General features: G+C 40.4%; 1 protein-coding gene across 1 annotated transcript; it reads left to right on the top strand.

Moving 5' to 3' along the window:
- Positions 1-382: 382 nt before the first annotated feature.
- On the top strand, positions 383-27897 carry HTRA3 (HtrA serine peptidase 3). The gene is made up of 9 exons (XM_040593244.1): positions 383-1278; positions 10762-10861; positions 12605-12827; positions 13521-13715; positions 16335-16367; positions 17032-17146; positions 23738-23786; positions 25575-25670; positions 26959-27897. Exons 1-9 carry the CDS (start codon positions 855-857, stop codon positions 27122-27124), a joined length of 1401 nt encoding a protein of 466 aa, XP_040449178.1. The 5' UTR covers positions 383-854; the 3' UTR covers positions 27125-27897.

Genomic DNA, 27897 nt, shown 5'->3' with positions numbered 1-27897 from the left:
GGTAGCAGTGGTGACAGAAGTTCTTACTAACGTTGACAGCATTCAAGAGAAGCATGATAGCGATAAAACGGCTGCTGGCTTTCTGCCCCCCGCACTCGCAGAGGTCGCAGCCTCCCCCTTCACCCATGTTCTCTTACATGCATATATCGGCATTTTTTTAGCCCACGTCGCGCACCCACTGCTGCTGGCGTCGGGTGGCTCGCCGCAGCCGGGCTCAGCCCGGGCCCTGCCGCCTCGGGGGCGGTGAGCCACCGGCAGACGGGCGGCATCCCCCGCGCAGCGCCCGGGCTGCGGGGAGCCGGCCCAGCCCGTCCCCTGAGCCAGGCCCTCCCCGGCCCGGCGGCCCGCCCGCGGGGAGCCCGCCCTCCCGGTCGGGGTGGGGCCTGGCCGTCGCTGCGGAGCTCCCGCGGCTGCTGCCAGAGGCGGCGGCGGCGGCCCCGGGCGCGTCCCGCATATAACTGTGCCGCTGCGCTCGGTGCCGGCCTCACTGCTTCCCGCGGCCGCCTGGGGACGGCGCTCACCTTGCGCGGCACCCTGGCCATGGCTCGGCGCCTCAGCCCTGCGAGCTAGTCCCGCGGAGCCCCTGAGCTGCCGCGCCTCGGACGGACTAAACGGGCCTTGACTCCGCGGCTTTATACTCCAGCCTCCTTCCTTCCATCTGCTGCTCTTTCCCGCCCCGCCTGCAGAAGCTCTGCTCGGGGCAGAAGACACTTTCCCGTCCGTGTGTGCATAAAGCCCGACTTTCCTTCCCTTCCCTCGCTGCACCGCGATTGCACCTTCCCCGCCTCCTCCCCTCGGGCCGGGCGGGCTCGCACCCCTTCTCCGCCGCTCTCCCCGCCAGCAGCCCGCCGAGGATGCGGGTGTCGCTGCTGAGCCCGTTGCTCCTGCTGTCGCTCAGCTGCAGCCCAGGCGCTGCGGAGCTCTCGGCTGCCCGAGCCAAGTGCCCGAGCCGCTGCGATGTCTCCAAGTGCCCCAGCCCCAGCTGCCCCAGCGGCTACGTCCCCGACCGCTGCAACTGCTGCCTCATCTGCGCCGCGGGCGAGGGGGACTCCTGCGGCCGCAAAGAGGACCCGCCCTGCGGGGACAGCCTCGACTGCCGCTACCCCATGGGCAAGCGCTTCGCCAAGGGGGTCTGCCAGTGCAAGCTCAGCTCCCAGGTGTGCGGCAGCGACGGCCGGACCTACGACAACATCTGCCAGCTGAAGGCGGTGAGCCGCAAGGCGCTGCAGCACGGCCTGCCCGCCGTCGCCCAGGTCCAGAAGGGAGCCTGTGAATCGGGTAGGAGCATGGTGGGGGCTGCCCGTGGGGCAGAGGGCGGCGGGTGGGCGCTGCAGGGGCGTGCCGGCTTCCAGGCTAAGAAAAAAAACATGATTTCCAGTCACCTGGGAAGACTGGGTGGCTCCAGGGTCTGTAGGAGGCTACAAGGTCAAGGCACGTTGCCTGGCTGCCAGCAGTCATTGCGGTGTGGGGAGGGGGCGTCCAGGTCCTTTCTGAATGGCAAAAAAAAATCCTCTTCCTCAGTCTTCGGTGCAGGCTGGGGGCCGTGGGCAGAGTTTGGGAAGATCTCCCCTCGGCAGCACGGCCGTGGGCACCTGGCTGCTGTGCAGGTGGCTGCTGCGGTGCCCCGGTGGGCAGGATGGGCGGCATGGCCACCAGCTTGGTGGATGGAGGGCGTTGGGCTGGTGGGGCAGGGCCGCCGCGGCGTACTCAGCCTTTGCCCCTGCTCAGGGCAGGGCAGCGGTGTGCGCTCGCTGTTGTCCTGCCAGCGCCACGTGCCTGTCGTAATGTCGGCACTCGCTGCTGAGGCGTTTCGGTGGTGTGGCCCATGCAGGTTGCGCTGCAGATCCACTGCACCATGGCCTGCACAGGCAGAGCAAGGAGCCGGGAATGCTTGGCCTTGGGGGCTTCCCTGGTGGCGTATAGGAGGCATCACCTGGAGGCATCACCTACAGGCATCTGTAGAAAGAATAATGCCTCTTAAAGCCAAGCAGGGCAGAAAAAGCACCAAGTATTATATAAAACCACCTAAACCATAGTCTTTTTTCCTGGTTTTTGGTGTTATTTTGTGGTGGTTTTTTTTTTTTTTCTTTTTTCTTTTCACAAGAGGTTTTGTAGCCTACTTCTAGAGTCTAAAGTGGGGGAAAAAAGCCTGCAGAACTTTACAGTTTAAAATATTGACACTCAGGATATCAAATGGTCTTCTGTTTGCAGTAACATACTAAGGCCATTGCCTCGGATATTGTGATGTGCTATGGCAACTTCAGGCTCAATGGTTTAACTTCAGAAAGTTTAGTAATCACTTATGTTAGTAATTTTTTTTTTTTAAGCACTAAAATGGGCTACTTTTATGGAAGTGTTAGTGCTGCCTAGTATTTTACCACATACTGCTATGTTATTTTAAGTGTTTGCTTCTGGTACCTTTCTCGCAGTGTTCCTGGAAAGAAAAGTCATATGCACAGTGGAGTTTTAAGTCATGCATTAGTGTTTCCATTATGTCGGGTGAACCACTAACCGTCCTGTTTATTCACAGATAGCAGACTTGCCAAAATTATTGGGAGGGGTCAGAGGGAAAAGGGCTACTGTTGTAGCCTTTCTGTGAATAGTGGACCTTTCAAATATCCCGCTCTTGAGAGAGGGTAAACTCTGGTTCAGAGAGGGAGGAGGTCAAATGCTATTCCTGGAGTTCCTTTAGGTGTGTCGTCAGAGTCAAGAATTGCTCCAGGTGCCAGCCTGGGGCTGCACTGATCAGTCTCTCCAGTATTTTGTAGTTGTAAATTGCTGTTTGCCTGTTCCTTTTCACATCAGCATCCGTTAGCTTTTGTACTGCTAATACTAGGCTGGAACTGATCCATGTGAAATAATCAGAATGTTTATCCAAAATGAGTGAGCTAGCCTGTGTCTAAGGGCTGACTGAGTGCATGGGGTTTGGTATATATGACATTTTCTTTAAGGAATCCTCCTGACTCTACTGTTAATAGGCTTAGGAATTTGGAGCTGTGAAGTAGAAGTAACTTTCTTTTTTTTTTTTTTTTTTTTTTTTTTTCAAGCAACTATTTAAGGGTTTGCTTTATTTTGGCTTTATTTTTTGTCCCAGAAAACCTCGGCTTAGATGAAGCATCTGGTTCTCTGTTAAGTTTTATTTTTGTTTTATTCAATTCTACAGCTGCACAAACTGAAGCTCAAAGAAACCAAGTGTCTTGCCCAAGGTCAGACTGAGTTGGCGGTTGAGCCAGGAATAGAACTCAATTATGGTATTTTTTTTAAAACAGTAACATGCAATGGATGTAATGAGAGGTTTAGAAGAAAGTCGACAGTTTAAAATTATTGTTGAGTTTCTCTCTTTTTCCCTGTTCTTGAAAGAAATCTGGCCTCAGATGACTCAATTTGAAGGGCTAAGCTAGTTATGAAGTAAATCCAGTTTTACTTAACCATACATATATTAAAACAATCTCAGGTAAAGCCTTATGTAGTGTGGCTTAGGTCATTTTCATAACATGCAATGACCCTGAGGAACAGCTTTTGAAATGTCAACTTCTGTCCATTTCCAGTTGTTCATGTTGATGCTAAGTTAGATTCTGGCAGTGATAAGCCAAGACAGGCTGAGAAAACTTAGGTGTGGTTTCCTAGTGACAGAAGTCTGGTGAACAAGGATGCATGAAAAAGGAGTAGTAAAGGATCATAAAGGATGCAGGAAGGAAGGGAGGAAATAGATGCCCTGGATGACTGAGTGGTAATTCCAAAATTGACATAATTTAAAATACCTTTTTCTTGTTGAAGGCCTGGATTAGCTTGAAGAACACCATGTCAAATTGCAAGTTCTAGATACAGTGTACTAAAGGGTGTGTGTATTGCATAGTTCCATACAGGAACTCTATCATTGATGCTCTTCAATATGCCTGTGCCTTGAAAACTAATACTCATACAGTTAGCGTTATGCATCTGAGCAGACCCATGGACTTCTCTGCAGAACTCCTAGGCAAATTTAAACTGTAGGCTACAAATACTTTTTTTTTTTTCCCTCTTCAACACTAGATACCTTAATATACGGGAATTTTCTGATACAGCTAGATTTTTCCTGCCTTCTGTTACTGTGAGAAAGACAAGCTATTACAAGCTATTGTGTAAATAATGGCATAAATGTTTATGGAAGACAACTTCTGTAATCAAAGACCAGTTCTTACAGAGTCCTGTTTCTCACTGTAGCAAATTTAAGTTTTAACAATGTCACGTATCAATCTGTTAAAATGTCAGACTGCTCACTCAGAGGATTCAGAGTCACCTGCAATCCATGGCCAATTTATGTCAGATTCTTTCTTGCACAAAGGGCTGTTTATAATCTTCAAGCACAGCTTTCTTACTACTGTTAATAATTCCCTGTAATGTTATGTTGCTAACAGCTTCTGTGAAGACAGTTCAGATGTTGAAAGGTTTGCATTTTCTCACCTAGGACGTGGAAGCAAAATGTTACTTATTTTTTTTAAGTAAAGGTGCTATTTTGTCAGTGCAACAAGGAAAACTAAAAGATTGATTAGAAAACCTTTGAGGAAAGAAGTTCCAGAAAACAAGTATGTTGGCTTTGACACTGATCCTTTGCAGGGTTCTTCCTGAGAATGTCTGCTGCATTGTTTAACTGAAGTCACTCTCAGAAAGTGGTCATGATGTTAAGCCTCACCCATGTCAGTCAAATCTTTGCAAGGTATGAGCCTAAAAGTTCAGTTCCCTGAAAGAAATGTTTGAAATATGGTTAATACATGAGCAGAGTCATTGCACACAGTTCTACGTGGGGTGTTTGGAGAGTACCTGTAAATAAAACCTTGAAGATACAGAGGAACAATTGAGCATGTCCTTACTTGCACTTATGAGAAATTGGCCCAGTAAGAGATACTGAAGTCTCCTACAGGTATTATTGTCATCAAAGCTTTACAGCTGCCTCCAGCTGTATTTAGGGAAATTTACTACAAGGTATTGGCTGAAAATGTAAATTCTAGTCATGTTCCTTTATTGATTGTTTTCCTTATGTCTGAGTTTGTTTTGATTTCCTGTAGGTGAGGATTAATATTGTGCAGTGTTTGGTATATAATAAATAAAGTAAATAAAGAGTATGGCACGTCACTGCTTTGTATAGGATAGCTAACGGGAAAGATGTTCTCGTCATGTCTCCTTATAAGAGCCACTTGGGAAGGAGAAATAACAAGCATCTGAACTCAGTGAGGTGTCTGTGCTGGAAGGCTTGTGCCAGTTTGTCTCCGTCTGGCTGTTGTGATTGCAGCACTGCACAAGAAAGCCACTTTGGTGTTGGTTCACCAAATTGTTTTAATCTGTGCACGGTAGACAATCCATTGGATAAACAAGTCTGAACCATAATGTGGCATTAAACTCACCAAGGCTTTATGGTCAGTGCACAGCTATGCAACTTGATCTTAATGCTGAATTCATCAGAAAAGCTGCCCATGAACCTATGTTTCCAGCAGATGTTTCTGTTTTTTAAGCAGAGACATTATAATCTTTTATTTGTCTTTCATTTCTTTCCATGAAAGCACAGTTGGGACAGTGTTTATCCCTGGTGATCAGATCTACCAGGTTGCAGTCCTCCCTTAGACATAATAATTTTGCTGAACACAGAGATATTTTCTGAAGCTGGTTTTTAAAAGGGGGATGGGGGAACAGCCTTAAAAGAATGAGTTTCCCAGGCTCACAAATTCTTAATGAATATAAAATCGTGGATTTTAATACAATGTATTGTCTTTAAGAAAGCATTGAATGTGATTTGATTTATTTCTACAGGGAGTAAGTTGGCAGATACTCAGAAACTTTCAGTCTTTGGCAAATGTAAATTGGTATAGCTTTATTGTTTTCAGGGGGATTATGACCATTTATTTCTGCTGAAGTTTTTTTCCAGTTCTCTTCCTACTATGTTAACTCTACAAATTTGTTGGAGTTGTTCCTGATTTACCTCAGTGTTAAAGAGATTGGAGTGGGTCTATTGTCTCTGCAAGAAAGTAAATAAAACACAGTTAAAAGAGCTTATAGCCTGTAGAAAATGCTAATATCCAGGAAAAGTTTTAAACTGGTAATAAGGATACTCCCACCTGACAGGCATTAGCTTTAGCCATGTAAATCCAATGTAGCTGGAGCCCATCAAACTGGAAACATAAGATCACCTCTTAGGAAATACGCTGAACATCTTTAACTCCAGTCCATGCACTTACATCCAAATCTGGATTTTGAGTGTTTTGTGAGAGAAGCTAGAGAGCTTCTGAAGATCTAATTATTTAATTGAAATGATAGGATGAGAGTTCAGATCTGTTGAAAATACGGTGGATTTGTGGCTATGGAACAGATTGGGAATATCTAGCTCTTTTGATTATGAAATATGTAGACAGCTAAGGACTCACACAGTATAAATGTGTTTTTACTTGCAAGTACAACCTGGTTGCAGTACCTTTGATATTTTGGTTATACAACAGATACTGGATTAAATGATGGCTTTTTGCCAAGATAAATTAGCTTTGGTTAGTTTGAGATGATTTTGAGCTTGTAGTAATAACATGGAAAATAATGCATGTTATTGAGAGACCTTTGGAGAAATATGTGGCAAATCTTAGTAGGTCAGTTGGTCAAAATACACAAAGCTGCTGGAAACTCGAGCTTTTACATTCAGTCCAGCAGAGGTCTGAGAGTGGTGTGGAACTGCAAGACAGCAAGGTGCCGGGGGTGTGTGCGGGGGTGTGTGAGAAAGATATTTAATTTTATGTTTCGGTAAGAACAGTAGCAGCAGCTAGTGTCTAGTAACTAATGCAAACTGAAGGTCTGACAGAAAGCCCTGGTTCTACTACTACAGTTAAAACACTTGTCTTTGGGGTGACCTTATACAATTTTGTTGCTTCCTTCTTCCTTTCCTCAGGCTGCAATTCCTCCCTTTTAAAGTATATTGAGAACTTCTGATGAAAACCAGCAGTGTAATATTTATGCAGTAAAGTCTAATTGATAATAAGTAACACTTCAGTTCCCTTAAATAGGGCTGTATGTGTGAGAGTAAATGCTAGTTTGCAGTTACATCTTCCAAGTCTGCAGTTTGAGTTCCTGGCATGTCATACAATGTGTTTAAAGGTTCTCATCACTCCCATCTTGCAGAAGATGATTCAAGAGAGATCAGTTTCTATGAAGGCATTTCAACTTTGTAAGTCGATTTTCACCAGCATTTAGTCCCCATGAGACAATAGTAAGAAGAGCTCATCTCTATTCAGGCCAGTAGATCTTCAACTACACCTTTCTTACAACGTTTGCACATCTGTTATTCTTGATCCTCCTTTGTTTCAGATTTCCCTTTAATGTACAGTGCAGATTTGGATTCATCTTCAGGTTTGAGTATTCTTGTCTTCTGACCCCAGCAGAGAGTTTCTGAACTTCTGCTCAGACTGAGAAATGCTTTCCCTATGATATGGGAAGAAGACAAGTTTCGCTTCTGTTTTATAGTCTCCTCTCTGTATTGCTGCATTTTATTTTCTTCAGCTATTTCCATGTTTACATTCATCAGCTGTCTCGTTCAGACTTTTTCTCTCTGCCTACCCTAAATCTTACCAGAAAAGCCACTGCTACCCATTATGTTTCCCTGGTGGCTAGTCAGGAGTGGTGCAAAACTGAGTTCTTTGACAGGTGTCTGCCTCTGCTTTTGGCCGTGTGCAGTGCTGCGACTATTTGGCATGGGCACAACAGTTCAGCACTCAGCAGATGCAAAGGCATTTAGTTGCCCTGAGTCACATAGAGCTATGCTGATTTACACCATCTGAAAGCCTGCATTCACCATACTTTTTTCCCCCTAACTCTATGATAGCTTGTCAGCTGAGGGTCTGGCCAACTGACTGTCATAGATGCATAGTAATTTCTATTAAAATAAACATGATGATAATGTTACATCCTGTCAGTGAACAATGCTGTGTAAGCAAGCATTCAAAGTCATGTTAGTAGACTTCAAAAGATACACTGCATAATCAGGCAAGCTGCTTGTGAACTGAAGGTAAGATATATCTTCAGTGACCCAGTAAACAAAATAATAGTATTATATTGTGCTTACATATGACTGTCCTCTCTGATTCCTGTTTGCAATGTCTCTTTTAAACTAAGTACTAAAACAAGCGTATTCAATTGGTTAGAGGGATTTTTCAGTGTGTGAGAATGTGCATAAAAATAATAGATCAAGTCTAGTCCTGCCAATTTGTTCCTTCTGTTTATAACATATTGTATAAATTTAGCTTGCTAAATGTAAGCATGGTTTCTTTCTCCTCAGAAGCAAATCCCATGTCCAGTAACAGGAAAAAGAACTCACTGATTTCTGTGGAGAAATGCCTAAATTGTCTTTATCTGTTTTCTTCAGTATTTTCTTCCTTGGTACCAGTGTCCATTCTGTAAGTTCCTGTCTTTGCTTCAGGTCTTTTGGATTCTGTGGTAATCTAAAGCCTCTCACTTTCTGACTTTTTAGGTCCTCTAACACTTTATTGTGAAAGCTTTCTGAGAGACTATAGGAACTATAGCAACTAGTTCTCTGTCACCCACTCACTGTCTTATGAATTCATTCAAAGAATAGGACAGATCAGTGAGACATCTTTTCTGTAAATAGGTTAGACTCCTTTGTGCTGTAATCTTTGTAAAGTAATTTACAAGTTACAAGGTTTAATGGTCAGTAAAACATCTGTAGATAAGGATTGGTGAAAATGATCTTTGAACTAGGAACTACATAGAATACCAAAATGCATGAGAACTCTCTTGGACTTCTCCTTTCTTTTCTGTTTCTTTCCTTTTTTGTGTGATGCTTCCTACCTCCTTTCCTTTATAAAGATTTGATTAAAGGGAAGCTGATGGAAAAAAAGTATATGCTTTCAAAAGACATCCTCTGTATTTGAATTCATTGCTATGCTATGTGATCTATAAATAGGCAAACCTAGAACCCTTAAGCCCAGGTGTTGTCTTGGTATGCAGGAACTACTGTGGAGAAAGTTCATCCTTCAGCATGAGTCGAACTCAGAGCAAATCATGATGGTGCAAAGCATCACTTTCTGAAGAGCTGATATTGTTTAGAAATTAGAGCTTCTCCCTCCTGACTAAATGGCAGAAAAAGAATTATATCTCTGGGGATAAACAGTGTGCTGTTTCACCAGATTTGAAAAGAGCCAAAAATGTTATTGCTGTATCTGATTACAACTTGTTTAGTCCCTTCCCTAGATCCCCTAGTTAATTTTGAAGCATCAGGCTGTAAACATGAGAGATTGCTGTTTGAGTGTGGTGATATGTCCCCTAGCATATGTTTAACATATGTGTTGATATGTCCCCATGCATTAGGGACAGCAGAAAGTATGACATGCTAGCACAAGCAATATTACAACTTTGTGATGTTTTGATGTTAGAATCCAGGATGTTGTGACAGTAGAAACCAGGATGCTGATGCTGTGTTTTTTTCCCTAAGATCTTAATTCAACAGAATTATATTCAGTATTCATAAATGCTGTGTATAGTGCTGTGTAATGTAGTACTACACTGGCTTCTATCAGAACACTTAGTATTCTAAGATACAGCCCAAGATACAAATTCAACTTCATAGCAGATGTGGTGGAAAAGATTGCACCTGCAGTTGTGCACATAGAACTTTTTCTCAGGTAACGCTTCGAATTCTTTGTATTTTAATTGCATTGTTTAACAACTGCCTACAAAGGTTTTCCAGTGTAGTAACCTTCATTTTGAGTTCTTGAGTTAGTATTTAGTAAACTGTTGCTATGCCCAGCTGATTGTGACAGCTAAAATGTGAATTTGCAAAACTTCTTAGGTGCTAAGGTTATCATTTACAGCAGGTTTCTAATGTGTCTGCTTCAGAAAAATCCCAACTTGGGTTCTAAATGCCATTCCCAAATGCTGTGGCTATATTACTTAGCACTTGTTAGACCACGTCTAGAGTGCTGCATCCAGTTTTAGACCCCTCAGTACGAGAATGGTGTTGACAAACTGGAGCGAGTTCAGGAGATCATGGGGTTTGGGGTGGGGTGTGGGCTGGACATATCTCCTGCGAGAAGAAGCTGAGGGAACTGGGCTTGTTCAGCCTGGGGAACAGAAAGCTTCAGGAGGACATAACAGCAGTCTTCTTGTGCTCATGAGGAAATTCCCAGGAAGATGGAGCCAGGCTTTTCACAGTGGTGCTTAGTAGGAGGCTGAGAGACAACGGGTATGACTTGAAATGGGTGTCAACAAGAGAGGTCCAGACTAGATACACAAAAAAACTTTTACCTCATGGAGGACAGTGAAGCAGTGGGACAAGCTGTCCAGAGAGTTTCTGGAGTCTCCATCATTGGAGTTTTACAAGTTCCAGCTGGACAGAACCTTTGAGCAACCTGGTGTGCCTTTGTAGCCGACCCAGCTTTGAGCAGGAGGTTGAACTAGAGATCTCCTGAGTCCTTTCTGGCCTGACATGCTACTGCCCTATGTGTTTTGGGTAATAGTAGCTGTCCTGAGAAAAATACTCCAGACAAGCCTCATAGACTTCCAAGAAAGCCAAAGAACTTATAGCCAAGTAATGCTGATATTTAATTTTCTCAGAATCTGCCAAAATGCTGGATAAGTTTCGAACAATCTTAGTGATTTTGATTCCTTTTCCAATACCTGTTTGGAAACTATCCCAGTAGGAGAAACAGACCAATTCAAAGCATTTTTATCTCACTTACTTGGCAAAAAAGGGTATTGTCTTATTAACATATCCAATTCTTTCTGCTAGTATAGGTCACCTACAGTCCAGCAGCCCAAGATACAAATTCAACTTCATAGCAGATGTGGTGGAAAAGATTGCACCTGCAGTTGTGCACATAGAACTTTTTCTCAGGTAACGCTTCGAATTCTTTGTATTTTAATTGCATTGTTTAACAACTGCCTACAAAGGTTTTCCAGTGTAGTAACCTTCATTTTGAGTTCTTGAAGTTCACAGAATACTCTGAAACATTACAGCAGACTCATTGTTCCAGAGAACCACCCATTTGTGTGTTTTGTTCCTGTTTACTAGATTTATTTTATTTGGCTACAGTCTACAGTACTTTACAATATATATTGTCTGCCATAAAATGTCTCATCTTTGGACATCTCTTCAGCCTTCACTAAAATGTGTTGCTTGTTGGATTATGTTTATTATCTGAGTTTAAAAAAAACTAGTCCAGAAGGTAAGCTGGAAAAACATTGCTCCTTGTTGCTTATTCTACTTTCAACGAGAGGTGATTTTTATTTTGGTAGGGAGAACATTAAGAGGTAGCATGTTGACCAGATGTAACCTATCTAAACACAAAAATTATTCCTGATAGGAAAAAAATACACTAAATTTGCTGACCAAAACATACTGTTATTCAGTGTACTGAAGCTGGAGCTAAGGTGGCAAGTTTAACACTGAGTGCTCAAAAGAACCTGAGAGACAGGTTTAACATCAAGTGTTCAAACCAGCCTGCTGTCAGAACAAATTACTGCAAATATTATAGGTACTCCATTAACTGAATACCTTGCTGCTTGGCGTGCTCTATTTTTGCATATACTTGAGAATTTTTATAGGGTTTTTTAATATCCAAAATTGAGATAATCAGTATTTTTGAGACATAGCTTTATGCACACGGTGATTGGTCTTTTGAGAGTGTTACAGCTGAAGATGTTTAAGATCTGTGTATATATAGTTAAGATTTTTCTTTCCCTGCAAGTAAATGTTTTTCCAGCAGCCTGCTGGGCACTAATTGTGATACTGCCTTCTGCCTGGGATTGGCTCCAATTCTTTATTGCTGAATAGCCCAGAACATTCAAACAATTTCCTAATAAGGACCACATCTTGGAAGAAAGAAGAATTTGTGGACCTTTTCTCATCTTCTGCCCAGGCACTTTCTGTTCCCCTAACAAATCTAAGGTTGTTACAGCAGTTGTTGATGGAGACAAGTCATAATACTTTAAACAGTTTATAAAGTCTTTTGACTGTCTATATTGCAGCAAATCTTGTTTCCCTCCAAGTTTTACCCATTGCTAGTGTTTTTCATTTCTTTTCTTTCACATTTTCTCAGTCCTTTCAGTTTCCAGACATGATTTTTCCTGCCAGTCTACACTTGGGTTTCATGATTCCCTGAGGTGTCACCTCTTCCATTGTTCCTCTGTCCAGCTGCAAATGTTCCTCCTTCTTCCCTTTTTCTCTTTAGAGGACCAGTCCATTTGTCTGCCCTACTATTTCCTGTTGTTGTTTTATTCCCGTATGGAAGCAGCAACTGGTGGGATCAGATGGGCTCCTCCTCCTTCCCTTTTTGTCACCTAGCCTCTCCTGCAAGGAAGCCTATAAAGATAGAACTGGAAATCAAAGGAAAAGGGCCCTGCGGGTTGTCTGAAAACCTCAGTTCCTGTCTCCCTGAATGACTAAAAGAGATCATAATTTTCAGCAAAGGATCCTTTCTTTGTCAATTATTTTAAATTTAATTTTTGTAAGGGTTGTAACTTTGGTCATCAAATGCTTTGTTGTTTCTCAAGGTGAAAGGTGGTAAATGATTCCTAATGTAATTGTCTCTTAGGTTATGCTTCCCTTTTGAGTTATAATTACTTACATTTTGTACAGGCACCCTCTCTTTGGTCGAAATGTCCCGCTTTCCAGTGGATCTGGGTTTATTATGTCTGATTCTGGTTTAATCGTGACCAATGCCCACGTGGTGTCAAGCACCAATGCTGTATCAGGCAGACAACAATTGAAAGTGCAGCTACAGAATGGAGACACCTATGAAGCAACCATCAAAGACATTGACAAGAAATCTGACATTGCAACAATAAAGATTCACCCTAAGGTGAGTGGCATAAACAGGTGAGTGAATTACTTTGGGAACCCTATTTCAGTTTCATTTAGTATAGAGTGACTGGCTGAAATATATGTTTAGGGATTCCTTGGGCGTATATCTGGGGGAAAGCAATGTACTGAAATTTTGGCCTGGAAATTTTTCCTCTTAGAATTAAATTAGCTTCTGTGCTAGGAACTGCTAAAAATGGACAAAACAACAACAAAAAAATGCAGCTCAGTTAACGTATGGCCAGATTCTGCTATCTTTACCTGAAGACCCTGGCTATTTTGGCTAATCCTGCTAGCTTCGTTCCAGTACATGGATGGCAAGGTGGTACATAGTATAGGGAGAATGGCAGTCTGGTGAACAGTTAGTTTGTGTGCTGTTTGTAGGAGGAGGGAACAATCTGCTGAAAAACGGGGAAGTCTGTGTCAGAATCTTGCTGGCTTTTTTTTTTTTCTGGATGAAACTGCAAGGTACAAAAACTAACACACTGTTTCTGGGGACAGTTTAAAGCAGTAATGTGCTGCAGTATACTGATTTTACCTGATGTAAGTTTTGAGTAAACGATAGTGAGTGGCTCTTTCATTAATGTAGTGGAAAGTGTGTGTTCCTAACTTTTTGCTAGTTTTTGATCTTTCCAGTCAGGTTATTTTCAGGTATAATCTAATGTTTGCCTCTTTCTTTCTGTGTTTATTTAAGAAAAAACTACCAGTATTGTTACTGGGACACTCTGCTGATCTGAGGCCAGGAGAATTTGTGGTGGCAATTGGAAGTCCATTTGCCTTACAGAACACTGTGACAACAGGTATTGTCAGCACTGCTCAGCGAGATGGCAAAGAACTTGGCCTGCGGGACTCTGATATGGATTATGTTCAGACAGATGCTATTATCAATGTAAGTACTAGGTATGCGAGGAGCTGAGTTTTGCAGTCCTGGGACCTTGAAATCCCCACCTATTCAGCAGGGAAGTGTGTGCTTGTAAAGATGAATCCACTAAAATAAAAGCTTTGTTTAATATCAGGAATAGTCTGCTCTTATAAAAGCTATACAGTGTCTGTAAGTTGTATTCAGGCTTTAGTGTTGTGAAAGGTATAATAAATAAAACTACCCTCCTTGAGGTTGTCTGTGGAGGTGTTACCTATGACAGACTCTCTCATTCAGTAGTTTGTGCAGTAACACGTGATTGTACAGACCAGCAGTAAATCGGCACATTTCTCTTTCTGCTTGTTCAGCTGACCTGGCCAAGCAAGCTGTAGAATAGGGCCAAAGTTTCATTCATCTCCATGCATTAGAACCAGATGGAGTAGTCAAGTTGATAGTGTCTGCTTAAATTTAACGACAGGACACCCAGCTAAGAACTTAAGGAGGGGGCCGTTTTTTTTGTTGTTCTTGTTTTCCCTTTGCATATCACATGCTCCAAGTAAAAATCTAGATGTAAAATATCTAAAATTTGAGATAGTTTGGAGTTAAGTGTCCCAACACTGCATGTTCTATAGAAATACACGAAAATAATGTCCCTTTAGAGCAGCTTGGAGGGATCCAAAGAGCTTAAATAAAGTCCTTGGGTGCGTATATAACTTGTGCAGATTCTAAAACAAGTGTTGCTTGCATATCTGAGGTAGAAAATATCCTGAAATTTTATGGCATAAATCTGTTATACATTGAAAGGGATATATTTTCAGGATTTATTTGTCGAACCTCAAAGTCAAATTTGACATAACAAGTCATAAGTCTTAGCTTTTTACACAGGCAAAGCGCTTCAGAAATGTTCGATAATCACAGACTTGTTGAGAGAAACTGTATGGGAAGAAAGAAGGTAATTACTTTTCATGCTAGGTATTACATGGAAGTGAGCTTTTTCAAAAAGCTTCTATATGAATCAGGAGCTGGACCTCTTAAGACATTTAATTGGAATTACTCTCTTCAGTCGTGTAAGGAGAATAGGAGAACTTATGCAAAATGTGTTACTTGGGAGCGCACACTGAATTGGTGGCAGAGACAGAGTTAGAACATGGGATTCTTGACTTCACGCCTATACACATTCCTCAAGATCACACTGCTTCCTTGTGTATACACTAGACATTCAGTGTCCTCAGAAGCTAATGATCAAGTTTAGACAAGGATAGCGGAGTGTATCACATAATGCTAGACCAGATGGAATAGTGATAGCAGAGGAGGTAAGGAAAATGACAATATATTTATATGCTTTGCCATCTGAGACCACAAAATATGAAGATAGTCCCTGGCATAGGGATGCTTTGTGCTTAGCTGATATACTAGTTTTCTCCTGAGAATGGGAGGAGTTTGAGAGCTGCTCTGTTCAGAGCATTCCTGTGGCTCAGCCAAGACTTTCCTGCAGGAATGTGCATGCAGCTGCCTTCTGAGAAATGCTGGGAGAGCAGGAACATGGGGCAGGAGAAAACAAGGCCGTACGTTCCTAAATGGAGCTATGCTACATGTGCTGTAGTTCTTTCATTATCATGTTCTTCAAGCAGAAGACAAGTGAATGAAAAATGATATGCTGAGGAAGCCTGAAAAATCATTACCTTGGTTCCTTTGTGTCAGACATAAAAATCAAGTGTGTAGCCTGTGATTGCTGATACGATGTAAGAAACTGATCTCTGTTTAAACACAAACTTCAAAGCTGTTTTAAAAACTTTAAAGTCTCTTTTATTCTTCTAAGACTGTATAAAGTTTGCCCAGTGCTATCTAAGTATAAACAGTTCATACGGCTCGTGTTGCTATCATGCATCGCTTAGCTTTTGTTTCTTTTGAGTAGTAAGTTGCTACTCTTGGCTGTGCAGTAGACCTGCTTGAAAACTCTGGCCTCGCTTGGAAACAAACATGTTGGGCCAACATGAAGATGGACCAGACTTCTCCAGCTCTCATTTCCTGTAGTACTGTTGGATGTTTCCTTTGACGGTCATTAGGTATTAGGCAATTTCAGGCTTCTCAGAGCTGCTTATATATGCCCTCTCTACAGACAGTCTGTGGTTACTAAATCAATCCTTATGTAGTACCTACTGCATAGCAATATGCTGTGATTAAATATGTAAAGCACTGTGTTCTCTGGTAAAGAGAGATTGACAGTGGTACAAACCAAAGTGATGAATAAAACTACTAAAGAATGGTATGTGCACCTCACTGAAATATAGCTTTAAATAACAGTTAATTATTTCAAAACTTAGTTCTGAAAATCTTTAGAAGAATAAAAATACTAATTTTAACTATTTAATTATTCTTCTTAAACTTAGGATCTAACTGTTTGGAGTGGTAAATTGCCACTCCTAACTTAAGGCCTGTTTCTGGAAAAAAAATATCTTTACCACAAGAACTGTGAACGAGTAGGGTAAGACCTACCCGTAATCAGTGATCAATATTGTGTCTTTCAATGCTGCCTAAGAAATGACCTGCTCTCTTTGATTTACTTACAAACAAAATACTGTTTGAAATGAAAATTGCATTTCCTACCGTGAAGCACCAATTTATTGTTCCCTTATGTCATTTTTACAGTACGGCAACTCTGGAGGACCTCTGGTTAATCTGGTAAGTCCATGTGACCTGGCTTTTGTTTTGTTTCAAGAGCTATTTTGAAGTTAGTGGAAGAATATTTTTTTGGAATGATTCATAGGTCATACCAGCTTACAGTCATTCAAGCTAATGATAGGCAGATACCCTGAAGCTAACACAAACTCTGCAAATTAGGTCTCAGTTCATACACCGTTGAAAAACATTTTATTATAAAGCAGAGGAAATTTTACACAGCAGTGAGGAAAATGGGATCTGGAAGGAGCAGTTAGGCTCATTCACACTATGAAACCTGGGATGCACGGCAAAGATGAGACCTGATTAATCTGCACAACTGATTTTAAAATAGATTGCTTAAAGCCAGCAGTGATTTTGGAGGTCGGTGAATTGTGGCTGTAGTGGTAGTAGTGACTCCACTGCCCACTCAGCAGAGTGAATCTCTTTCCAAGTGGTGGGATGGACCTTGGATGAACAAACTGTACTGTAATCTCTCTGGCCATCACAGTTAAATGCAAAAAGGATTGTGAATCAGAGCCCAGATCCTCCCTTACAAGTAATGTTTATTTCTTGAGTGATTACAACACTCTAAAATTTCTTACAACAGCCTTTAACATGAAATGCTAAGCAATGAGCTGAACCCTAGCACTTAAGAGCAAATTAATCGGGTGCTGTCTCTCAACAGGATGGTGAAGTTATTGGGATTAACACCTTGAAGGTCACAGCTGGAATTTCTTTTGCTATTCCTTCAGACCGTATCACTCAGTTTCTCACAGAGTCACATGACAAACAAAGTAAAGGTAAGATCTGCAAGAAACAGTGACATCTTTGAGTTATTATCCTGATCTGTCATTGAAGTGCCAAAAGACATGGGTTGTCTTTGCAGGTCAGTGAATTGTGGCTGTAGTGGTAGTAGTGACTCCACTGCCTGTTACTGAAAGGAGCAGCATTTTTTTACAGTATAAAACACTTGGAAATAGAAAACAGCTTCAGTGAAGTAGGAGAGACATTGTGTTACTCAAACACCCAAAGAGTAGACAGTATTTGTATAAATCTGGGGAAAACAGCCTCTGAGAACAGTGAGGACACAGCCTCAGATGATTTTAAGAACAAGTGGTGACTTGGTCAAGGAGTCTTATCCTCAAATATTGTCCAAACAAAAAGGAGATTGAAATGTATTGTGGAGAATAAGGTCAAAACTTTTTAAAACACTTGTCCATAGATGGAGTATAATGTGTGCACTATCAATGGATGATCTTTATTTTGCTATGGTCATCTATGTCAGTGCTATACAATTGGATATTGTGCTAGATTCTCAGACCCCAGTGGAGATAGAGCTGTGTTCTAATTCCTGAAAAAATACAAAGGCAAGCAGGGGGAGAGGCTGAAAAAAAGAAAAGCCTCTGCACCAAAGAGCATATAAATCTGAATATACCAGCAACTGACAACTGCAGTACTCTGGACTTTTTTGATGTGCCTGCCTCATATATGTCGCACTGTATTAGGTGTCATTCTACATGCTGCACAGCCAAAGCTGATCTAGTAATGTTTCATCCAAGCCAAACCTTCCTTTCTCTTTTGCTTGCCAATTTATCTGTCTACACCCTACTCGTCTTTTATCATGACTGTTGGCTGCTGCTTCTCTTGAATCTTCTTGATATTAATCTTGTCTTCTCCTGAGTTCATCCTAATTGCTGATGCCAGGGTTATTCCCCTACACTATTGTGCTCAGTGTTCTCTCAGATACTGTTATTTCAGAAACTTCCCTTAGTCAGAGGTCTTAAAGTTATGCATCTGCTTGTGTATTTGAGACCATCGCAATTCTGATGGGTCCCCTCATCTGTGTTTTGCCGACTTCCCCAAATCAGATTGTTTTCACTTGTTGATTTGGGGGAGGGGAGTTGGTGAAAGAAGTTGTTAATTATGTGCTGAAAAGTACATTTCAAACTAGCTGAAATAGTTTTGTTTCAGCCAACAAGTCAAAAGAACTATTTATTCACCCAGGTTACTAACTGTTTGTTGGCTTCTGAGAGATGCAGGTCTGTATCATTAGTGATGTTCCCCTTCAGAACCAAACCGCTCATCTCAAAACAGGGAGGAGTGATGGCTTGCTCTGCTGACATGGCTCTAGGGGCAGGAATGCAAGGCTTGTGCAGAGAGCCCACCATCTGCCAGTGAGTTCCTGGAAACTAGGGCTGGAAAGTCAGTGAAGGCTAGAGATGCTGCCACTGAAATCAGCCACCTTGCTCCTTCAGGCACCTTTGCCTCCAGAGAATGATGAATCCACTGAGCCCAGATAGAGGGCCTAGAGATAACTTTGCCTGTGGAACCCTAAGAGAAAACATGGTGAAATTTAATCTTGAGAATGGAACATACTGATTTTTTTTTTTATCATTTTCATTATCCCCTAATCAAAGGAGAAGGATGCACACTCACTCATAGCATTAGTGTGACCATTAGTGCTTGGTATAACCCTGGGTACAGGCAGTTTTTAGTTTTTAAATTTTTTTTTTCTTTGCTTGTCTGAAGTACCTTTTGTACTTTTGCTGCAGGCAGAAGCACAGTCATTTAGAGCCCTTGATGCATAGAGAAGGAGAATTTCTAGGAGATATTTTCACCATATTTGAGACATAGAATTTTCATGTTTGTTGTATAGGCGTTATTTCTCGATATAGGGAATTTATGTAAGCAGAATTTTTGGGCTGTTTTTATCATGTTTTCTTTTGCTTCAATTAAGTTTCAGAAGTTTCAGTGGGATCCACCCTTATGGTACAGTTAAATCATAGAAATAAGTTTAAGGATATTAACATTTTGCTTTAACTAACATATTTCCTGAAGATGATAAAACTCCCTTAGGAAACTGATTTTCGCAGATTTACTCTGGCGTGTAGGAGATATTAAACAATATTTTGAGTAAGCTTGAATTTAGTCTTTAAATCTGAGTTGATCAGATAACTACCAGTTTTATATAGAAGGCATATATTTTTGAAGTCACATCCATTGCATATAACTGCAAATATGTAATCTACTGATGTACAGGAGTGGAGAAGGGGAGGAAAAAGGAGAGGACGGTATCTGAATGCAGTGTCTGCAATGATTATGATTATCTAAGCATTCTATATTACCTAATGCATGGGTAATACATTATAATAGCTAATAGATAATTTTTGACCAACGATTTACCACATTCTGCATAGAGATATTTATCTTTTGAATGATCTGAAAGTCTTTACTGATTTCAGATTTATCAGTAATAGTGTTAACCTCCTTTTATAGTTAGGAATTACTAAACTGGTGCATGAAGTTAAGTGTCTCCATTTAATCTCAGTTTTTAACCATCTGTGTGTTCTGTCTTTACCTCCAGAAGTCATAGATATATTTAAGCATTGACTGTTTTGACTGGGTTGGTTTTTGTTGTTGTTGTTTGGTGTTTTGGTTTTGTTTTTTTCTTTTTTTTTTTTTTACTTCAGTGTCTTTTATTAGTATCCCTTAGGAATTTCTCGATTTCAGTCTTGGCTCTGCCGTCTATTTCTAGTTTACACTTGAGAAGGATGGTAAAAGTAGAAAGTGTTCAAACATGGATCCTCTAGAATGGAAGACAGTAAGTTAGCAATTTGACAAAATATTAAAGAGAAAATCCAGCCTAAGAGGTCAGCCTGGGCTCTCATATTATTTTAGCAGAGAAGTGAATAAACCTTGTTTCGGATGGGCAAGGAGAAATAGGGGAGTTCTGCATTGGCCACACCAATTCATTTATATGACTCCTCTTACATTCCCAGAACACTTCATTGGTTGTGTTGAAACTATATGCTTACCTGTGTATTTTTATGATTATTAATGATAATTATTACCAATAAACATTAGGGCTGCTTAGGAGGCTTGCTAAGTATAGATTCAGAATACTGATTAAATTCAGCTATGCATTTATATGTGATGATGCACATTATTTGGCATTATAGATTTGAGCTGTTTTCATGGTTTCTGTTTGGCAATGGAATATTTTCTTAAATTCTTTCAGGACTGCTCATGCAATCTGCAAGACCATCTTAAGTGCAAAAGGAGCAAGCAGAGAAGTAGGAATTTAGCCTGCCACTTGAATAAAAAGTGCAGGATTCGTTTCTTCACTCAGAAATCTTGGCGTTATCCTGGCCCTACTGAAACCAACTGTAATGGGGATACTCATGTGCCAGAGTTAACTCATGTCCATAAGAGTCTGAGTACCTGACCCCTTCATTTGGATTTATCAGGGGTTTTTTTGCCACAGTTTATAAGTCATAAACACTTCTACCTTCAGCCTGTGATTATCTCTCTAGTTACCTAGTATCTCTACTATTATAAGCATCGGTAAAACCAGAAAGGTTTGACACTAAAGCAAATGCTTTCCTTACTGTGGAACAGAAATCTCCATAGTGAACTGCTTCTAGATACTTGGGGTCAGCTGCTTGTGACTTTGTATTAATGCAAAACAGATTTAAGTTTAAACTAGTAGTTGAAGCTGGTTTGCGTTACTTTGTACCACTGGAATCAATATTCAGTCTGGCCTGCTGTTTACAAAAATGAAATGAGATTTGAATATCTCTCTCTGCTGTGCTATGCTCCAGCTTTAAGTGGTTTCCCATTTGTTCAAGCTGATTGTTCCTATGTATTGGCCTTCTTCTGACTGCTGCCGGGACTTCACCCTGGTGACGTGCTTCTCAGATTTACAGCCTCACTTTATTCCAGTTCTCCTAATTATTTTTTCTTCTGCCTCATGATTGCACAAATTGCCTGAATGACAGGTTTTGAGACTTTCATTCACAGAACAGATGTAATATGACAGTGTTAGTTCAAGGTGCCACACGCAGTTCTGCTAATGTGACTTAACCTTGACATCAAAATGCCTGTCCTTTGGGGGTGGTAAAACAGTGTAATAGCTTGTCTGTGCCTGTCCAGTGTCTGCTGATACTTCCAATAAACTGCACAATTATATTCCCTTTAATCATTGTTGATGAAAGCTTTGGTTCTTGTGCAAGATATTTGACTTAAGTTAAACTGAATGGAATGGACTTCTGCAAAACAAGACAAATATTTTTTTATATATGTATATTTTTAACCTGTATTCTGACATAAGAAATGGCTGGAGGATGGGAAGGGGGGTAATCTAGTCTCTGCTGCTAAAATAATGATTAGATCATAGCTATTAGTTTTATTTTATACAGTAGCCTGCTACTGTTACAGTATGAACCACTGTTTGCAGGGTGGCAAACTTATTTTGGAGAGAGGGCTGAAGGCCATTTTGAATTTTAATGCATGAACATGAATGAAATGATACTCCAACCTGCTCAAAGATGATGGTAGAATAAGACTTCTAGTTTTAAATAAGTCTGTAGTTACCAGATTTATTTGTACCCCCCACCCCCAAACCTCATTTTATCATTAGCCACTGGGGAATGAATGCCCTTTTTGATCAGCAGCATTTCTGCTTTGGTTTTCTGTTCTTGCCCAATCTCATCCTTGCTGCTTTATTTCTTCCAGATAGGTTTCTCTTGTCCCTTCTTTCATTTTTCTTTCATGGAAACATTCCTAACTCATGCCCCAGAATATGCTTTGTGCTTCTGCATATTTTGCATCACACAGGTGATGACCAGTAGCAAACCGTTTAATGCAAACAGTAAACTGTCACCAGAGAGTCTGTCATCTGTGTTTCATGAAGACAACTTAGATCATTTAACTGTCCACTTTACAGGGATGGAGGGATTATTTTCAGGTGGAGAATTATCATGTTTGGATATTTTTAAAAAGTGAAAAACTATGTTTATGCCAGGTAGACTAGAGAAGCACTGTGAATTACACTAGGTCATGGCCATGCCCAAAGCTTTTGAGACTTCGGTTTTGAGTAGTTAGACTTCTTCAAGACACTTTTACTGTAGCTGACTTTGATCGCATTAGTTTCACTTTAAAGCAGAAGAGAGCCAGAACAGTTCAGGGAATAACAGGGGTGACAGTTACAGTTGTAAGATTGTTCAGTGTGTAGCAAATCCAATGTTTAGTAGTTTAGTAGCCAACATTTTCACTGACACTAATGGGAATATTGGACACGTATAAGATTCAGGACCAATTCCTTTACTTGGGACTATTTTTCTTGGAAAGAATAAGGGTTAGAGAAGACTGTGTGCATCTCCTTTTCAAACTGTTTCCTCACATGAGAACATGGAGAAGCTCAAAGAAATTGTGAAGTAGTTATGCTGGAACAAGTAAGGGGAAAAGCTGTTTCATACCGGATATAACTAACTACTGAAGCAGTCACTTCAGGAAGTCATCAAACTGCATTTTTTCTTCATAAGACAGCTGTGCAATATCATGATTACTAAAAGCCAACCGCAGAAGTGTGGTGCTGTTTCTAAAGGAGTAAATTTTCACCATTTAAAATTCTACAGTCTTGGCTAATCATAGAATAGTTTGGATTGGAAGGGACTGTTTAAGGTCATCTAGGCCAACTCCCTCTGCAGTGAGCAGGCACATCTTCAGCTAGATCAGGTTGGTCAGAGCCCTGTCCAGCCTGACCTTGAATATTTCCAGGAATGGGGCATCTACCACCCACCTCTCTGGGCAACCTGTTCCAGTGTTTCATCACCCTCATAATAAAAATTTTCTTCCTTATATCTCATCTAAATCTACCCTCTTTGAGTTTAAAACGGTTACCCCTTGTCCTATTGCAGCAGGCCTTGCTAAAAAGTTTGTTCCCATCTTTCTTATAAGCCCCCTCGAAGTATTGAAAGGCTGTAATAAAGTCTCCCTGGAGCCTTATCTCCTCCAAGCTGAACAACCACAACTCTCTCAGTGTTTCTTCATAGGAAAGGTGTTCCATCCCTATGATCGTTTTTGTGATCACTTTGGCTAAGGTGTATGGTTTTTTTTTACTTTTAATTCTTTGGGGTAGAAATAACAAGCCATTTGCATTAGAATCAGTGTGAGTCTTTTGGTTGTCCTTTCCCTGAAAGGTGGAAATTGTAATTTCTTTAAATCCCATTTCTACATTTTAGTGAGAACACCATATGATTGAATTGTCTTGACCAGTTTCAGATGAAATGGTAGTTGGTTAAGAAATTTTCCATTACTGAAGTCATGTGATTAGTAGATCACAGAATTCTTCCTGAGTTTCCTGAAGGAAAACTAGTGGAGTATAAATGAGCTTCTCTCTTACTCTCATTTGCAGGGAGAGGGATTGTCATTGTGTACACCAATGCTAACCAAAATAAAAAATGACCTCAGTGTAGATGTGTATGACTTCTGCTTGGTTTTATCGAAAGCTGATGACTTAAAATGCATGTCAATTAAAATGGGATTTTTCAAAGTAGTTACTTTGTCAATGTTTGCCAAAATTTCTTAAATATACTTTGTATTACTTTCAGATGGGAAGAAGCGTTTCATTGGCATCAGAATGCTGACAATAACACCTGCGTAAGTATCTTGGAAAAGTAGTCTGTCTGATCGTGCATACACCATGTGATCAATAGTGGTTCAGAACTTCATCATTCAGCTTTCATTACAAATTTCCAGAAAATCCAGAAGTGTGCATTTGCTTCTATGAAATCTGTGAACATTTTAATGATGCTAGTGAAATACATGTTCTGAGACCTGGAAGATCACTGTCAGTCACTGTCTAAATACTGATAACAATGGATGCTCTGTTGATAGCTGAGGGAAATTAGGAAGAGCCTGAACAGAGATTTTGGTTCTTCACGAGGATGTCTGGAGTTAACCCGGGTTTTAGGTGACATCTAAACAAGCTGCTCTTTTCAGGTGACTGAGTGCCAATGGCAGATTAGCTGCCTGAGGGTTTGGTGGTAGTTTTGTCAGTGCCAGTGGAGGCCATATGATGTGAGATTTAGTGCCTAACCATTAACTGGGAAGAAAGTAGTTGCTAAAGTGCAGAAGTAAAGCTTAATGCCTCCATGTTAACAAAGCCAGAATATGGGCACTCTCTTCCAGTTCTTTACTGTCTTTTCTGTCTCATGTTGCTTTGTGTCTTCCCATTATGAGGATATATTCTGGGATAACAAATGAGGAGTGTTATGGTTCTTGTGCAGCAGTAAGCGCACTTCCAGCATGGCAGTAGGCTACAGAATTAAACAAGACAATTTCCAGCTGGGGTTGTAGTAAAGCCATCTTTTATTTATTGAGTTATACTCTTGCAGTCCTCCCCAGAGGGTCAGATCCTCAGCTGGAATGAATTGGTGTAATGGCATTAACATCACTGGGCCACCACTGATGGAGAGAAACTCAGAATGTTTCTCTGCATAGTTGTGAAGTAAACGTGCTGAGATTTTACTGCTTTTGTGGTATCTAATGGAGCAGTGTAAGATGTCTCCAGGCCCGTTTCCAGGAAAGGACTACTTCCCCTAGTGTGTTTGCTTTAGTCACTTAATTGTTAGCTTCCTCATTACAAAATCAATGAAGTGAGGCTATGTGCAGCCATTTTGGCTTGCTTTCCATCTAGGGACCCCAAGTTTTTGTGGCAGACAGCAGAGTAATCCATCTTTAGTTTAAAACCATTTCTTTCCAGAAATGGGTTTTAAACCACACTGTACACAGACCTGAAATGATGTCATCCCCTCAGAAACGAGGGTATATTTTTAGAGTCTATTTTGCAGATGATTCCTGTCTTCTTTCTTTAGAAAGGGATGCACAAACAATCCTCAAGAAAATTTGAGGAAGCTGGTTTCCTTGGAAAACTCTCACGGTTCTCATCTATCTGATGACTGAAGTTATCAAAGGCTTTACTGGTCTAGATAAAGACAAACTAAGAATGACTTGCAAAATAAAAGTATCAAAATAGTTAGCAAACTTCTGCCCCACCACCAGCATTATTTTTTTTGGAATGTCTTTTATCCCTGTACAGCACCTAGGACAGAGTGTGCTACTGTCTCTGTGCTCTTCTACAGTGCCATCTGTGCTACTGCCATAAATAGCAAAAGTCAGGTTCTTGCAGGAGATGTACAAGACCATTAAATACAGCACGCTTTGCACAGTTAAGTAGTTCTAACTCTTAAAAATCTGTATTACTGCTTTTAATCCAATTTCAAATCCCCTGTGTTCTCATCACAAGAACAAGAAGCAAACAGTTAAGTCATTCATTTTTGGTCACAAAAAAAATGTGAGAATAAATAAGAATTTTTGAATGCTTCTGCTTTTGTAGTGGAATAAAATGTAGTGGAAAAAAACCAATGTATAACTTTGTTCTTTTAGCTTGGTGGAAGAACTGAAACACAATAATGCTGATTTTCCTGATGTCAGAAGTGGAATTTATGTACATGAAGTTGTTCCAAACTCACCTTCTCATAGGTATGTAGAGCACGTAATCTTCTTCACCATAAATAAATCTTCAGATAGATACTAGTAGGTAATATTTCTGTTTATATTCAAGTACTTCCTCATACCAATCTTGATTTGTATTTAAACAAAAATTGTACCTTTACGTAAAAAAAAAAAATAAATAAAAATAGTAAAGATATTTGTGCTAAGATTCTACTCATGTCTAAAGAAGTGAAATATTTCAATAGAAGACTATTTTAAATCATAGAGTCATTTAGGTTGGAAAAAATCTTACAAGTCCAACCGTAACCCAGCACTGCCAAGGCCACCACTAAACTATGTCCCTAAGTGCCACATCTACCCATCTTTTAAATACCTCCAGGAATGGTGACTCCACCGCCTCCCTGGGCAGCCTGTTCCAGTGCTTGACAACCCTTTAGGTGAAGAAACTTTTCCTAATATCTGATCTAAATGTCCCCTGGCATAACTTGAGGCTGTTTCCTGTTGTCCAATCGCTTGTGACTTGGGAGAAGAGACTGACACCCACCTTGCTATAACCTCCTTTCATGATGTTATGAAACATTAACAATGCAATGTGCAAATATAAAGAACACCCCAAGTACAATTAACTAAATTTTGGTTTTGAAAGGTATGTTGAATATTAATAAATAGAAACTTGGATTAAATTTAAACAGGAAACAGGTTAGCATTTACAGAAGAAATTCTCAGAGCTATTATCTGAGACAGTGCTTTATCTTAGAGGAAGAGACTACTTTACAGAACAGTTGGAAAATAAATATTTCTAAAAATGTTTTTTAGGAATTACTAAGATACAAAGGCAATAAAAGCAGCTATCCTGGATTACATCTGAACAGCAAGAAAGAAATAATTTACCTGTCGTTCAGTTGGTACACATTGCTTGTCTTGAAATTCTGAGAGTGGTTTAATTTCCAGTGCTTGAAATACATACTGGAAATAGAAAAGCATGTTCTTGCAAATGGATGGAGTGGAGTGAGTCACTTGTGGCTAACAGGCTTTTCTGTTTCTCCCTTGCTGTAGTTTTGTGGAAGACAAAGAGAAAGCGGGACTACTTGTTTTTTCTGTTTTAGAAGAAAATCCTCAGTTGACGCGAGCCTGATTTTGCATTTAGCGAGTTAAACCAGTTATTCTCTTTCAGTAGGAAGGGTGGAATTTCACTTCAGTGGAAATTAAAACAAGTTAAAATTTACCACATCAGCCAAAGAGGTGGTGAACAGTCTTTGTACTTTTGCTGTGCGTAGAATGCATACTTACTGCCTTTTTCTTCTTGTCTTTGCAGAGGAGGGATCCAAGATGGAGATATTATTGTTAAAGTCAATGGGCGTCCTTTGATGACTTCCAGTGACCTGCAAGAGGCTGTGATGAATGAATCACCTCTACTACTTGAAGTTCGAAGAGGAAATGATGACTTGCTATTTAACATTGAGCCTGAAGTTGTAATGTAAATAGAGTTGAGGAAGCTCTCACCATAATTAAACTCACTTATTCTGGAACACTAGATACCTCCTTTACAGCTACAGTAATTATACTTCCTGTTGACTAATGACAAGGTGGACTAACTTAATTGCCTGAGCCATTTCTGTACATAGTAGCTAGAATGAATTCAACTATGCCATTTATAGAAGATTTAACTTTGAAAGAAATTTAAGAGCTGTGTTCTGGTTTGGGTAGCTGGTAGAAATGGGGTCCAATTCCTGCAGATTCAGTTCTGCATTTTAAAAGACTAAAATACTACTGGAAGTGAGGAAGCGTGTTGAAAGGGGAAATTATTCTTAAAACTACAGTCAGGGCTGCGGCAGAACCAAGCTATTGCAATGCACAATTGAGTGATTTTTTTTTTTATAACTTTTTCAATGTGAACCTAGTATTGGGAAAGCTTGTATTTGTTCTTAGTGCTTCTATGCTACGTGTCAGTGCAGGTAGATTAAATCTGTAATTGTCAAAAGGAACAAAAATGGTATCAGGCTCTAGAGTGTTACACCTAGGTCATGCGATTTTGGAATATAGTAAATGATTCTTATAGAATTAATGCCTTATTATATATGTCAAAACGATGTGCTGAACAAAGTTACGTTTGAGAAAGTGCACAGTTTTTTAAGAATTTGATACAAATCAGGTTTGCATTTTACTGGTAAGCTTTGCTGTAAAATTGTTATACTACTTTTGGCTTGTACTGTGTATGTTTCTACTGTAAGGAGATTAAAGTTTACACAAATAA

The sequence above is a fragment of the Falco naumanni genome, chromosome 1, assembly GCF_017639655.2.
Source record: "Falco naumanni isolate bFalNau1 chromosome 1, bFalNau1.pat, whole genome shotgun sequence".
Taxonomy (NCBI): domain Eukaryota; kingdom Metazoa; phylum Chordata; class Aves; order Falconiformes; family Falconidae; genus Falco; species Falco naumanni.
Note: the sequence above shows the minus strand (reverse complement) of the source record. Positions and strands in the feature narration are given on the sequence as shown.